The sequence below is a fragment of the Caenorhabditis briggsae genome, assembly GCF_000004555.2.
Source record: "Caenorhabditis briggsae complete genome, chrIII, whole genome shotgun sequence".
NCBI classification, from domain to species: domain Eukaryota; kingdom Metazoa; phylum Nematoda; class Chromadorea; order Rhabditida; family Rhabditidae; genus Caenorhabditis; species Caenorhabditis briggsae.
This window is the reverse complement of record NC_013490.2, coordinates 4,349,454-4,364,527: the sequence shown is the minus strand read 5'-3', so window position 1 is coordinate 4,364,527 and position 15,074 is coordinate 4,349,454. Positions and strand designations below refer to the sequence as shown.

General features: G+C 38.0%; 6 protein-coding genes across 6 annotated transcripts in view; 3 read left to right on the top strand and 3 right to left on the bottom strand.

Annotated features, from left to right (window-relative positions):
* Nucleotides 1–213: 213 nt before the first annotated feature.
* On the top strand, nucleotides 214–1,490 carry Cbr-pst-2 (the record flags this gene model as incomplete). The annotated part of the gene is made up of 5 exons (XM_002641094.1): nucleotides 214–320; nucleotides 370–442; nucleotides 489–816; nucleotides 862–1,016; nucleotides 1,062–1,490. 5 exons carry the CDS (start codon nucleotides 214–216, stop codon nucleotides 1,488–1,490), a joined length of 1,092 nt encoding a protein of 363 aa, XP_002641140.1.
* Nucleotides 1,491–1,860: 370 nt separating this feature from the next.
* Cbr-rcn-1 lies at nucleotides 1,861–2,887 on the bottom strand (the record flags this gene model as incomplete). Its single annotated transcript, XM_002641095.1, has 4 exons — nucleotides 1,861–1,996; nucleotides 2,294–2,554; nucleotides 2,604–2,716; nucleotides 2,768–2,887. 4 exons carry the CDS (start codon nucleotides 2,885–2,887, stop codon nucleotides 1,861–1,863), a joined length of 630 nt encoding a protein of 209 aa, XP_002641141.1.
* Nucleotides 2,888–9,418: 6,531 nt separating this feature from the next.
* Nucleotides 9,419–11,076, bottom strand: Cbr-abi-1 (the record flags this gene model as incomplete). Its single annotated transcript, XM_002641096.1, has 5 exons — nucleotides 9,419–9,579; nucleotides 9,638–10,247; nucleotides 10,294–10,747; nucleotides 10,793–10,878; nucleotides 10,924–11,076. 5 exons carry the CDS (start codon nucleotides 11,074–11,076, stop codon nucleotides 9,419–9,421), a joined length of 1,464 nt encoding a protein of 487 aa, XP_002641142.1.
* Nucleotides 11,077–11,337: 261 nt separating this feature from the next.
* Nucleotides 11,338–12,060, top strand: CBG08995 (the record flags this gene model as incomplete). The annotated part of the gene is made up of 3 exons (XM_002641097.1): nucleotides 11,338–11,391; nucleotides 11,445–11,865; nucleotides 11,924–12,060. The coding sequence occupies 3 exons, from the start codon at nucleotides 11,338–11,340 to the stop codon at nucleotides 12,058–12,060; spliced, it is 612 nt and encodes a 203-aa protein (XP_002641143.1).
* A 220-nt stretch (nucleotides 12,061–12,280) lies between these two features.
* Nucleotides 12,281–12,734, top strand: CBG08996 (the record flags this gene model as incomplete). Its single annotated transcript, XM_002641098.1, has 2 exons — nucleotides 12,281–12,567; nucleotides 12,617–12,734. 2 exons carry the CDS (start codon nucleotides 12,281–12,283, stop codon nucleotides 12,732–12,734), a joined length of 405 nt encoding a protein of 134 aa, XP_002641144.1.
* A 215-nt stretch (nucleotides 12,735–12,949) lies between these two features.
* CBG08997 overlaps nucleotides 12,950–15,074 on the bottom strand; it is a gene marked incomplete at both ends in the record, with an annotated part of 3,463 nt that continues 1,338 nt past the window's right edge. Inside the window, 4 exons of the mRNA XM_045243653.1 lie at nucleotides 12,950–13,261; nucleotides 13,305–13,512; nucleotides 13,560–13,990; nucleotides 14,034–14,239. Of these exons, the coding sequence (XP_045093922.1) occupies nucleotides 12,950–13,261; nucleotides 13,305–13,512; nucleotides 13,560–13,990; nucleotides 14,034–14,239 (1,157 nt within the window). The remainder of the gene's footprint in view (nucleotides 13,262–13,304; nucleotides 13,513–13,559; nucleotides 13,991–14,033; nucleotides 14,240–15,074) is intronic.

Here is a 15,074-nt window from a genome sequence, read left to right as displayed (position 1 = left end):
GTGGGAAAATTATTCCGTTGGAAGTTGGTCGATTTCCGTATCCACTTTCCGAAACTGTGTTTGATGCCAACATTGAAACAATCGATATCATTTCGGAAAATCGTAGCGCGTAAGAGAGATTCAGGCTTTTCATTGGATGGGCAGTAATGCTGATCCATATCGCTTCGTTTCGCTTTTCCCTCGCGCTATTTGCCCACCTTCGTCCTATTGCAAATGACCGTTGCACAAATTCATTCTGATTGCAGTTCGTCTATGCTGCCGCGTCATATCAAGGATGACGTTGAGCCGATTCATCTACTAGGGTTCAATATAGCTAGAAAGTAAGGAATTGTTGAAGACGTCGCAATTACAAAATCTCCAGATTTCCAGACCAAAATGGCTTCAATTTGTGCTTCTTTCAGGAGCCATATTCATTTTGTATTTAGGATACGGGTATATGCAAGTAGGTTTTCGACAGGATGGTCCGTTCAAAACATTTGTAACTTCAGGAATTAATATTCAAACTTCCGGGAATGAAACCATTCGGATGGACACTAACACTTATTCAATTCGTGATTTATAGTGGATGTGGTTATGCAGAATGTGCCGTATGGCATAATACAAAGAGAATGATTCCATGGAGAATCTACGGAGTCATCGCATTCTTCACAGTTGCCACAATGGGCCTTTCCAACGCTTCAGTCGGATATCTCAATTATCCAACTCAAGTAATTTTCAAATGCTGCAAACTGATTCCAGTTCTAATTGGCGGTATTTTGATTCAAGGAAAACGCTACGGTTGGATCGATATCAGTGCAGCAATTCTTATGAGTTTAGGTAAGAATCTTACCGTAATATAAATTTTTTTAATAAAAAAATTAGGAATCATCATGTTCACTTTGGCTGATAACAAAGTGTCCCCAAACTTCGATTCTCGAGGCTATATCATGATCAGTGGAGCTTTATTAGCAGACGCTGTGATCGGAAATATTCAAGAGAAGAATATGAAGAAATATGGAGGATCTAGTAATGAAGTGGTGGGTATTAATCAACTAAATAACCAGCTAAATTCCATTTTTCAGGTACTGTACTCCTATGGAATCGGCTCTGTGTTCATTTTCACCTACGTCGTTCTTTCCGGAGAAATCTTCAGCGCTATCCCATTCTTCCTCGAAAACTCGTGGAAAACATTTGGATACGCTCTGATCTTCTCATTTTTGGGATACCTCGGAGTCAACGTGGTGTTGACCCATATTAAAGTTTTTGGAGCTCTAGTGGCGGTTACTGTGACAACTCTTCGCAAAGCGCTCACTATCATTTTATCATTTTTGCTCTTCTCAAAACCCTTCACGATTGAATATGTCTATGCTGGATCCGTTGTGATGCTGGCGATTTATTTGAACTTGTACAGTAAGAACAAAGCGTCATGGGACCATATGATAAGGATATTCGTGGCACGAGCAATGGGATATCATGCAGTGGCAACGAAAAAGGACCCAATGATGGTGTAAATATAAATTATTTTAGTAATTATTCTTTTTGTTAACATAGTTTTATCTTTTTGGGATCGGGTATAATGCTTGCTTTTTCTGAGATATTTAGATTTTTATTTGACAAATAATTTATTTGAATTCATGTATTTTTTTTGTTAAAATCCATTCCATAAAAAGGAAAGTTGATATATTTACAAAAGAAATGGGGAACGTTTTCAAAATAATGGGCAAAAATAAGTGGTTGTTGGGGGACGGACATAGTATCTACCCGCGGCAGAAGCTCTGCGGATTTTCAGAAGATGAAGGAGTGCGACGACGACAAAATATAGAATGAGGAAGATGTTGTAAAGCTGAAGGAGAAGAAGAACAAAAAAGAAAATTTGAGAAATTATTCATCTGAATCAGCAGGAGATGAAGGACGTGGAGTTCGAGGCATCTCAAGAGCAGATGGGATATCGAGTGGAGTCTCGCATGGATGTACGACGATGGTTGGAGTCAATTCATCTCCGTTGTGAACTTCGTATCTGGAAAAATGTCGATTTTACAGTCGTTCTATCTCTTTTCTTTGTTTCAGCGATTTTATAAAATGATTCGCTGATTTTCCGTGCGACAGTCTGCGCCCGCCGACTTCTTTTTCGCGCCAGCGCAAGATTTGGGGAGAAAATGAGCATTAAAAAATAGGTTCTAACTCGAGAATTAATGAATATTTTTGAAAGAAAATTTGGAAATCAGCTAATTAGAAAAAGAGGATTTGTCTAAATACAAGGAATTCCAGAAAAAAAGTTATAATCCTTAAAACTTCAATTTTCTCAAAATCTCACTTCTCATCAATTGCAAATGACGCCAAACGAGCCATTAAATCGAAATTACACACGACTGGAGGCATATCTTTAGTCTGTTCCCATCCGACTGGCGGTGAGCATGGTGGAGAAATCAAAAACTGTTTTTCAAGTGGAGGTGGTGAGAGCATTTGTGAATTGGCACTCATGTAGATCCTTTGAGCGAAGAAGGCTTTCAGTTCGTGTCCCTTAAAAGAGAACCCTTGAACGATGAGTTTGGCGGCGGTGGCGTTTTCAGGGGAGCTGAAAATTGGAGTTTTTCCGGAAATGGGCGATTTTCAAAATGACTCACGAGAAGATTACTCGGACTCGTCGGAAGCTCCGCAGGAAATCGAAATGGATGTCTTTTTCGATTTGTGTGAATAGCGCTTTGAAGTTTGCCTTGTCTTCTTTGTGATCGAATACCTGAAAAAATTATTTTTTTTCGATGGGTTATATAAAAACCAAAAAACTCACGTCTTCTGGACATTGGGTGACAATGATAGCGTTCGGGAGATCATCTTTGCTGGAAACTGTGCTGATCAACTGTCCATTGGCAACAGATTTCGTTGATTTTTCCGAGTTATCAGCGACCATTTTTGCTGATATTTTGTGTGAAAAGGAAGAAAATGAACTGAATAAGAAGGCGTCTGAAATGAATAAAAACATTTTTTCTATCTTCTTTGTCGTGGGCGGCGTTAACGGAAATCGGTTGCCGGAGGGCACAATTTCGAAAAAAGCGCGAGAAAGAATCACAGGGATTTTCGAGAATCTCTGAAAACCCCCGCAAAAACAAGTATGACGGTGTGTGAAACGAAATTCAGTAAAATTCAGAATGGAATAAAAATCGATGAAATGGAAAAAAGAAAGAAGAGAGAATTAGAGAGAAAAAGAGAAGAAGAACGATACCTTTTGGGGGATTTGTGTGTTGTCTACCAACGTCATCAGGGGAATTCTGAATTCTATGAGGCTCAAAAATGACTGATGACACGGGTGAAGGAGGAACAAGAACGGAAAAAACATCATAATAAAGAAATTCTAGAAAAACTCAATTTCTGAATTTCTGAATTTCTGAATTTCTGAATTTCTGAATTTCTGAATTTCCGAATTTCGGAATTTCGGAATTTCTGAATTTCAGAATTTCTGAATTTCTGAATTTCTGAATTTCTGAATTTCCGAATTTCGGAATTTTTGAATTTCTCAAGTGAGGGACAGAGAAACATCATAATGAATAAATTTCTAGAAAAATTTCAAAATTAAAAAAATTTAGTTTCCAGAATAATGCGATTATGCTAGGTTTCGAAATTTACCGGAAATTGGAAAAAAGAAAGAAGAAGAAGCACATTGTGAAATCTAGAAAAATGAGTAATTCGCCTTCTGTTTATGCTTCTATTATACTAACAAATTGTGTTCTCTTCTTCTGATCCGCGCGGAAAAAACGAAAGAACCCGACCAGCAGAAACTAGACGGTATTTCGGAGAAGAAAAACTGTCCCCATGATGTCATTGTTTGTATAGCGTGATGGTTTTTCGAGGAGGAACAGTCGAAAAAGACGAAGATGATGATGATGATGCCGATGGCGAATTGTGACGTGGATTTTGGAAGATGGGGGAACGGAAGAAGGCGTGGCTTGGGATTATGAAAAGAAGGAAAAGAACCCTTAAGGGGACCGGGGTATTAATTGGAATTCGAGACTCAAAAAATTTAGAAGAAACCTTGTTCTTCAAATCCAAGGAATTTTTGAATTTTCGGAAAATATTTGGGGATAAAATTCCCAAATTCGAATAATCTACTGTGAAGTTTGAGCTCAATTATTTCGATTCCTGTGAAAGATATCAAAAAATTGTCAATTGATAAATTATTGGTGATATTATGATAAATAACTTATCAGTTGACAACTTTTTTTATATATTTCACAGGAGTCCAGATAATTGAGCTCATAGTTGACGGTAATGGTGGGTTTCTAGTGGAGGAAATACGGTATTTTCAGAAAATAGATTTCCATTTTTAGAATGTTCTAGACGCTGTTCAAACATTCTCCTCTATATTTGGAAACTATATTCATGTCATAAAGCTGAAAATACGACAAATAAAACTAAACATTTCCATAACCTATCTCTCTTCTGACCCCACCTTTCTTTCCTTTTGACGCAGTTTCAGCGGTCAAACCGGGAAAATGCAAATAGGAAAAAAAGAAGAAGAAGAGGAAAAAAGGAGAAGAAATTTGAATATATGATACGAAAAAAAGAAACGGGATCGAATGAGGTTTCGTACGCAGAAGAGGAGTCTCTGAACTCTGTGAGCACCCAACTGGAAAAAGAAATTGGTCAAAGAGAGTTCTTGAGAGAGTTTTTGGGACCTAAGGAGGTGAGAAAAGAAGAAGAAGGGGTGGAGGAGTTCTGAGGAGAAAAAGAAGAAGAAGGAGAACAGAAGAGCAAATGGAGACAAAAATAGAAGAAGAAGAAATTTGAGACCACGTGGAGAAGAAGGATATGTTTTGACACAAGGTGGTGTTGTATTCGACACCTTCTTAATCGGGAAGAAAGAAGGTTCCGCATACCGTATTTCCTCTAATAGAAGCCTACCTGAAGCGCCAACGTTGAGCTTATATATCTCGGTATCGAGATAATTGAGCTCAAAACTGACAGTCTAAATTTCCGAATTTCTGAATTTCTGACTTTCTGAATTTCTGAATTTTCGGATTTCAGAAATTTCAAACTTCTGAATTTTTTTTAAATTTCAAAAATCACCTATATATAAATATCAGACGAACTTTGATGCAGCCTTATTGATTCAGATGATCCGTGACGCTCGAAAATCCGATTTTCAGAATTTTTAAAATTTGTGAAAATAACACAAAGATTAGAAGTTGAAATCGGATATAAAGGGAATTTCCTTGAAAAAACTTTTTTAAAGAAAAAAAAAATTTTTACGAGAGTAAACTTTACAACATTCTGAAGTGAGAGGAACCTTTGATTTTTTTTTCTTCTTCTTTTCTCTATTTTTTACAAGAAAAAGAAGAAAAGAAAAGGATTTTTGTTTTTTCGAGAGTACTCATAAAGGGGAGAAGAGAGAGAGAGAGAGAGAGCTCATGACGCAGTTCTTTTTGCTCATTTCAATAGTTTTTTTCTTTTTTAAACCTCTTCTTCTTCTACTTTTTACTTCCCGAATACCGGTGGATTTTGTGTGTCAACACTGAAAAAAAATGCAATAAAAACCGATAGGAGGCCAGAGAGACCAGAAAAAACAGAAATGCGAAAAAAAACAAGAAAAACATTCCAAAGATTCATCTTTGAGCTCATAGGTTGAGCAATGAACAGCAAGAAAGGCGCGAAGGAGAACCGGAAAAAAGGAGAGAAGACGTCAAAATGGTTGAATAAAAGTGTCCAAATTCTTCCGTTTTTTTATTCATTTGGTTTTAAAATTCAGCGAATTGTTCTTCATAGTTTTTCCTTTTTTTTCTATTGACCATCAGAATTCGAAAATTCGAACAGAAAATTCAGTATTTGAAAGTTTTGAAAGCTTAGAGTTAGAAATTTTGCGCATTTTCTAGGAACTTAGAAGTTCCAAGAATCCAAAAAGTCCAGAAATTCAGAAATTCAGAAATTCAGAAATTCAGAAATTCAGAAATTCGGAAATTCAGAAATTCAGAAATTCAGAAATTCAGAAATTTAGAAATTCAGAAATTCAGAAATTCAGAAACTCAGAAATTCAGAAATTCAGAAATTCAGAAATTCAGAAATTTAGAAATTCAGAAATTTAGAAATTCAGAAATTCAGAAATTCGGAAAATTAGAAATTCAGAAATTCGGAAATTCAGAAATTCAGAAATTCAGAAATTCAGAAATTTAGAAATTCAGAAATTCAGAAATTCAGAAACTCAGAAATTCAGAAATTCAGAAATTTCAGGAAATCAGAAGTTTGGAAATTCGGAAATTCAGAAATTCGGAAATTCAGAAATTCAGAAATTCAGAAATTCAGAAATTCAGAAATTTAGAAATTCAGAAATTCAGAAATTCAGAAATTTAGAATTCAGAAATTTAGAAATTCAGAAATTCAGAAATTCAGAAACTCAGAAATTCAGAAATTCAGAAATTCAGAAATTCAGAAATTCAGAAATTCAGAAATTCAGAAATTCAGAAATTCAGAAATTCAGAAATTCAGAAATTCAGAAATTCAGAAATTCTCATTTAGGTCAGATTTTTCATTTAGGTCAGATTTCTTTCAATGACATACAAAATTTGCTCAATGTAGACCGGCACATTAAGAGTTCAAGAATCGGGAATCGGCACTGTTAATCCTATTTAATTTTTTTTGTTTTAATTTGCGTACTGATGTACGAGGAAAGACATGCAAACTAGACAGTTTTTTTTTCAAAGTTTTGTTTGTTGAAAGTTTCGGAGAATAAGAAGATGATCACAAATCAATATGTCAAGTTTGAGCTCAATTATCTCGGTTCCTGTAAATGATTTCAAAATCTTGTCAACTAATAAAATATTTCTGATATTATGGTAAACATTTTATTAGTTGACACATTTTTGATATATTTTACAGGAATCGAGATAATTGAGCTCAAAGTGGACTGTTTGGATGGCCTTCTATTAGAGTGTTCATGGTATTAAAAATCTGTCAACTGAAAAAAGATGTATTTTCTGAAATTAAATAGAATCAAATTGAACTAAAGTAAATATTTCAAATTAAAAAGCCTTTCTATTACAGGTTTTATGGTACTTCCAAATTTCAAAAAACAAACCGAAAAGTTTGCAAAAACGCTTTGCAAGATTTTGCAAAAAATCTGGCCACATGTGAAAATCATGTGATTCGATTTTTCCAGAACTAATCAAATTTTTTTCGACCTGTTGACATTCTATTAAAGCTCAGACATCTTCATGTGAGCATCACATGAAGCCAAAATTTCTAGAAATAAGAAAAATTCTAAAGTTTGGAAATTCAGAAATTGGAAAATTGAGAAATTGAGGAATTTAGGAATTCAGAAATTCAGAAATTCAGAAATTCAGAAATTCAGAAATTCAAAAATTCAGAAATTCAGAAATTCAGAACTCGAGAGGATCGGGAAAAGGATTTTTCCAATATTCGAAAATTGAAAATTGGCTGACACGATTTCAAAACAGGTCAGATGACAGGGAAAACAAGTAGCAGGAAAAAATAGAAAAAAAGAACCACAGGTGAATAGACAGGACTCCGGACGGTCTCTTTCTATTTTTGACTCTCGTTCGGATACTATTTCCGAGAGAAAAGGTTTTTTTCGTCGGGGTGTGGGTAACTTTGGGAGGGAAGAAGGGATAACGAAAAAGAGAGAAAAGAGAGAGAAAAGATTGACGAAATATGTAAATAGAGAAGAGAGACAAGTTGAGCCAGTAGTCGGTGACACAGAGAGAGAGATGGAGCATTGGAGAGACGCAGAGAAACAAGGGCACGGGCAAAGACGTAAGAAGAGGAGCGTATCGACGTCACGGACAGAGGACATAGGAGGAGAAGAACGGGGTGGTGAAAAATAGAGAAAAGATGTGGTTTGATTGAAAAGAAAAATCTTCCACCTCATATCACAGTTCAAGTACTTTCTAACACCACCGCATTGTTCAAAGTAAGAGAGGATTTGAGCCGAAAACGATGACTAATTGTTGTTGTTTTTGGACTTTTTAGAGTCACCAGAATGGAAAATTCTGGAAAATTCCAGTTGAAAAAGTTTTGAAAACAAAATTCAGAAGTTTTTCAGAAGTTCAGGAAATCAGAAAAAAAATCAACGGTTCAACGATTCAGAAAATTCAGAAATTCAAAAATTCCGGTTTCCTGAAATTCGAAACTCGGAATTCAGAAATTCTGAAATTCAGGAATTCAAAAATTCAGAAAATCAGGAATTCGGGAATTCGGAAATTCAGAAATTCAGAAATGCAGAAATGCAGAAATCTAGAAATTCAGAAATGCAGAAATGCAGAAATTTAGAAATTCAGAAAATTCTGGTATTCAGAATTTCAGAAAATTCTTCCGAAATTCAAAAAAATCAGAAATTCTAGAAAATTCTAGATATATTTTTAGGTTACGGTTGTTGAGACCTTCGGCCACGGTCACCGGCGTTTTTCTCTGTTCTGACCTTTCGACTCCTCTCTTCCGCCCACCAAGATCTCGTTCTCACGCTTTGCAAAATCCTTTTGGACTTGGTTTTGCCTGTTTCCTTTTGGCGTCACTGCGAACATGAATTATTGAAAAATATGAAAATAGAAGTAGTAGTCGTCCACCGGAGAAGAGGCTCACATATAAGAATGTGGCTGAGCAATCTCATTAAATAGGCGTGCTCTCCGAGCAGAACCAAAATAAGGAGGGAATACGTATTCAATGCTTGATAAATGTCGGCTTGGCTCGGCTCGATGTGAAAATTGATTGGCTGGGAAGGGAAAATCCGAAATTTTTTTTTTCACCAAAGCCAGGAAAAACGGTGCACATATTAATAAACTCAATTGAAAAAATTTGTTTTTGTTCAATATTTTCTAGGGATGTTCGGAATTCCTAAAATTCCAGCCTTTTTTTCCGATTTTTACAAAATTATATATTTTTCGGAATTTTTAACTACAGTATGTCAAAGGCGCAGACGAAAAGTTCTCTCGTGGTTATTGAGCGGAATTACTTTGAAAGTTTTTTGTCCCTTTTCGAAACCTTTTTTCCAATTTTTAGCCAAATTTTTGCGCTTTTGTGAGAAGAAAGTGAATTTTCTACATTAAATCGTATTTTTGAAATTTTGCTCCAAACGAGCCAATGAAAAACTTAAAATTAGCCCAGCCGGGTCCGCGACATGCATAAAAACGGGGAGTATTAGATGGAGCCCCAATGAATGAAAGAAAAGAGAAAAAACGCGTTCAGGAAATGCGTCGACGACTCCAAAATAGCCACCGTCTTTACTATTTTTAGCTTGCAAACCGGGGGAGAGCAATGCTTCCTTGATGATTACAACATGACGCGAGAGCTATATATCCCCCATCCACATAAGTAAATCGTTCATTCTTTGCAGAAGCACGTACAAAAAAGATGGCAGGCAATATATATAAATAAAATGTATATAAAAATATAAATATGAAGGTGAATAAATGAATTGAGAAGGGGTTAGAATTTATGTTCACATCGGGACAACGTAGTTTCCAGGGAAGAGGCCTGTCACACCATCAAGCACTCCTTCGTACCAGTCGTCGTCATTTTTCTTTAGCACGTACACAATGGCATTTTCTCGAAGTGTCAACTCGTCTTCTTTCTGAGCGTCGTAGTCGTAAAGGACCCGTACTGAAATTTAAGCAATTTTTATTGAAGTGGAAAAAAATATTTTTCGAAAAGTTCGAACCTTTTTCTAGATACTCATTTGGCATCCAACCGGCACTGGTATCGAATAAACTAGGCGGTTGGCTTGAAGTATAGGATTCCGTCCTATTAAAAACTCCGTATGCTGAAGATCCTCCAACGGATTCTGGAGGTGGTGGCAGGTCATCCATATCATCTTGGGTGGATAGTTGACTCGACAAAGGATTCAACATTGATGGCGGTGGTGGTGGGAGGTCATTTCTTGTAACTGTAGGCTTCCTTATAGTCCCGTAACTTTGTTGCTGTTGCATTTGTTGTTGATATTGCTGTTGTTGTTGCTGCTGCTGCTGAACTACACTTCCAGGCGCCACGTATCCATTGTAGTGCAACGAAGAAAGTTGAGGTGGTGGAAGTGGGAATGTAGGAGATTCAGGACCACCGGTGCTACTTTGGGCCGATGAAAGTCTTGGAACAGAAATCGCAGCCATTCCATCTGTTCGATTTCCAGCTCGTATTGTTCCGTATCTGTCTTGCTGATAAATGGAATTGTAGTCGGATGATCCGTGCTGACTTCCGCTTCCTCCTCCACTCATATGCTCGCCAAATTCCGAACCGTGGCTAATTTGTCGAGTCATTCGAGACTCCGATGTCATCTTAATAATCGGATTATAAAAATATAATTTCCTTAAATTCTGTTACCTGTGGCAGCCGATAGTCAGATGGGGCAATAGAGGGAGCGTATGGTCTTGAAGCTCTTCCAAGAGTTGCGGTTCGTTCTCCAGCATAGCTTCCATAGGCAGGAGAATCATTATACAGCTGGCTATGAGCAGATGGGTTAGAGGAGGATATCGCTGAAGCCGCTCGGGATATGGTGGTTCCGCTGCGAGATGGTTCGGCTATTCTGACACCATGCCCGATTCCATCAAGACATGAGAAATCGATTGGTGTTCGTTGATATCTGATTTTGGGTTCTTGCACAGCTGGAGCGATGATTTTCGGTTGCTTGAACAGAGTTTTGTTGCATGTCAAAGCTCCGATTTCTCGTCTGGCAAGCTTTTCTTTGTGAACGTCCACAACTTGATTAACATATTGCACTTGATTTACCAACGAGTCGATTTTGTCTGTTTGTAGAGCAAGCATATCATTCAAATCCCTGAAAACCATTAGATAGAAGTTGACCCATTACATTATATCTTACGTTGCCATTTTGTTGATCTGATATGCAAGACTAGCCAGAGATTGAATTGCGTACTGTTTTGTCTCGTCCAATGCATGTTGCTGGTTCTGAAATTTCAATATTTGCAAAGAATTATTGAGATCATTACTTACATTTGATGTTACATAATTATTTTTCAAATATGCTGCAACATTGGCTAAGTTCGAGTAACTTGTTTCTAGTTGATTTCTATGATCCGGAATCCGCCTCTCAATCAGTTCTTGTAGATCAGGTACACTCATGCCACCTTCAGCATGATGGAGCATCTGAAAATTTACTGATTTCATTGGATGAATGCTTGAAATTTCCTTGATTTTGAACCGAGAACAGAGTAATGAATCATTTGAGGAGGCGGGGTCTCAGCGTTCAACCAAAAAGCAAGGCGCGGCAGCCCTTTTCGCAAACACCGCGCGCAGTTTCGTCGTTCTGTTTTTTTCCATTTTAGCTCACCAATTTCAGCTCCACAATCAATAAACATTCATTAACCGCATTTCAAACATTTTCAAAATCTCACTCCAATCCAAATCATGAACGCCAACGAGATGCTCGCCCAAATAGCTGGGATTTCTGTGCAAACAGAGGTTGGTATTCAAATTAGCTTTTTTTCCGTAAATAATTTGAAGTTATATTTTAGGTTACTAAGCAAACGGAAGTGTACGACGACCATGCTCATTACGAAGAAGAAATAAGCTACGATGACCTGGACCCGGAACCGTATGAAACTATCGCTCGAGAGGCTACTCCACCGGACAATTCTAGACGCAGGCCGGGAAGAGTGGCTCAGAGAGAGCTGGAAGGTCTTCAGTTCCAAAACCCGGGTGGCAAAATCGCGAAACCAGACACATCGGATATCTATAACACAAACCGTGCTCGCAGAAACCATGTCAATCTGTCAAAACAACAACAAATGCAAGAAGTCAAAGAGAAGGCCCTTCACCATGACGCTAACGGAAAACTATCAAGCACAGTGAGAGGAGAGACTTCTGTTATTGATCTCTGCGATTGCTTAGACGCCAAGTGTGATGGATGCCAATGGCCATGCAAAACATGCAGTTGTAAGTTTGACTTCCGGGAATTTTTCAACTAAAAATACATCCAAAATCACATTTTCAGCTCGTAAATGCCTTATCGGATGCCGCACCAATCGTAGAGAGATGGCTGCCAAATGTGAGGAGATGTTCACAGTGGAAGGAGCTTCGAGCCACGTCGTCGCGGTCAACGCCTACTTCCCGATTCAAATCAAGGACTGAAACCTGTTTTCGTTTATAAATATTCTTCTTTTATGGGTCTCTTGTGATGTATCTCTCCCTCGTAAATACTAAAATTCGCCACTAAATACCACATAAATTTTCTTCCTTTTTTTCGAACCCGATTTCCCGGTGTTTTTCATTGTTCCTCAGGCAATTCTTCCTGTTTAAATACCTTTTTTGGAAAATCTTTTTCAATTGAACTAATTATTTTAACTCAGAAATGTCGTCATACGCTCTTTATCGAGGAACAACACTGGGACAAGCGCTGGACCAGACGCTAAACGACATGGAAGCCGATGGTCTTCTTCCAAAGTCGCTTGTATCGAAAGTGTTGATGCAATTCGACAAAAGTATGAACAAACAGATTTCGAGACTTCCCAAAGAGAAGATGAACTTCTGTGCCACACAACTTCTCACTTACCGTTATTGCGATAATGTCTGGACATTTATTCTCAACAATGTCAATTTGAAGGACCCACAAAGATCATTTGATGAGCCAATCGAGAAGTGGGTAGCTCTTTTTTTAATTTATTACTTTTAAAATTATTTTTTTCAGACTCAAAATTGTTGCTTGCGACGGTCGACAAACCAGTCTGCTCCAGACACTCGGGCAAGGACCATCGAAACGAGTCGCGCGAGCTGCCGGGGACGATGAGGACGATGACAGCGATTAGAATATTTTATCATGACTCAATTCTTGTTGTTAACTTTAATTCTAGATTCTCTCTAAAAGACCCTATCTGCTCATTTCCACTTGATAGATCTCCCAGCTGTCACAGCATAACCCCTCCTCTCTCTTTACTGTGTAGAATAACTTTTGTATTTGATTAATTTAAGATTTGAACAAAGAAAATTTATTCGTCGGAAAAACAACTAAATTTTAAAAATATTAGGTGGAATAACATTTTTCACACAAATTCCTTCGAATACAAATCGATGGAGAATCGCAGGAAATTAGCTTTTCACACTTTTTGCACGGTTTCTCGTCTATTATGTGCTTTTGTAAATGGGCCACGAAACTTTGAGTAGATGAAAAGTTAGATTTCATGCACAGGTGACACTTGATGCGCGCTTTTCGTGACAATGATTTTCGATGAGACTGATTGTTGTGAGCAATCCGTTCTTCTTCTTCTTCCTCTTCTTCTTGGGGATCTTGTGGATATCCCACCTGATCGGTAGCGGCTCTTTCTAGAACGTAGTCCTGAAAGGAAGTCGTTAGTATCGATGAACTCCTATATAAATACCGTCTCAATGACTTCTTCTGAAATCGGATTCTCAAAGTTCTCATACAAAATGATTGGTGGTTCTTCATCTTTTGTCGCCACGTCGCCTCCTTCTCCCGGACGAACCATGGAATTCCATTCCAAGGACTCGCCAGCAGTATCCATGTATTCAACTCCTTGGTATGCATTGTTGTCCTCGTTTTGGCCAGGAACCGGACGCCACATCGATCTGAATAGTGTGATGAGCATTCGAGAATAATCTACAAAGCGGCTTACTTGGAATCATAAACATTATGAGGTCGACAAGCAAAATGATGCCCATTGAATGGATCTCCACTGCTCAAAAACTTGTATCCATCTAGATGAATCGTCCGGATTACGTCTCGAATTCCACTCTCGGTTTTTGCTTTTCGGCAACTTAGACAAGCATAAAATTTGGTGTTATTTAATCCATAACGATTGAAATGGAATTCGTAGTATAAATGGGGTTGAGCAATAGGAGTCAGAATGGCTACCTCATGAACTTTTCTCGTTTTATGCTTATTGAACGGCATTCGATAGCGTATTCTGTATCCCGCCGATGTGGCTATTTCCTGACTCAGCTTGATTTTCATTGACGGTTCCCACGGAAAGGGTTCAGAAAGTCCGGGACGTCGATGGCGATATTTTGGAAGAGCCGTCTTTTTCCAACAGATTTTATCATCCATCTGCAAATTATATGATGGAGATGAATCTTATAAATCTATCTACCATAATAAAAGCATCCGATGAGAAATGATAACAGCAGATATAGGATTCATGAGTAGAGTTCAGCACACTAGATGGTAGTCGGAAGAAATGAAGCCATTGGACACGAAGCTCTTCGGATTTTGGCCATGTGAACAGTCGAATCTTTTCGGATTGAGTTCGCTGACAAACGATACATGAAGCGCTGGATCCGATTATGTTTCGTATTCCTGGAAGCATTGAAATTTGGCAAATACTCACTTGCTATAGAATCATTTGCTATTTTCCCATTTGCTTTGAAAGCTCATTTGCTATAATATCACTTGCTATAGATCTTTTGCTATTTTAGCTCATTTGCTACAGATCATTTGCTATATTTGTTTTTAATTATAGGCTTAGGCGGAAGTTATGGAAAAAACAACGTTGTAGTCTAAGCCTATAGCAGTGTGTACTTTCGAAACGACTTCGAGGAATTCCTCGAAATTTTTCGAGGAATTTTTCGAGAAATTTTTTCGAAAAATTTCGAAGAATTTTTCGAGACGATTTCATTTGAACACTACTAATGCCGCCACCCTTTCGTTTTCGGGTCGAGCCGGGCCGGGAGAATTTTTCTCCAGCCCGGGCCCGGGCCGCAGCCAGGGCCTACCCGGGCTGGGCCGGGATTTAGCAAGTATGGTTTTTTCTGCTCCAAAAAATAACTTTTTCTGAGTTAGTTTCTTGCTCGGCAACCGATACCATTAGATTCCTCTCATGATTTTACGTATAATACGCCTAGCTGCCGAGCTAGCTTTTTAAAATTAAGCCGTGTAAGAACCTCCAAAAAATCTGCCGAGGTGGCTTCCACCACAGGACACCAAGTAACCTATATGTGCCGCCTACTCTATGTGCTGAAGTGGATTTCATTGTGTTAAGCTTGAAGAGAGCGTTCGAATGGTGGTAAGATGAACTTTCTAGCATAAAAATGAACCAAGTTATGATGAATGGAAGTTTTAGTGGCTCGGGACGTCTTCAGGAATCTGGGACAGTACGTATTCTAAAGATCAGAAGGCTCTATCTCTCTTCTGA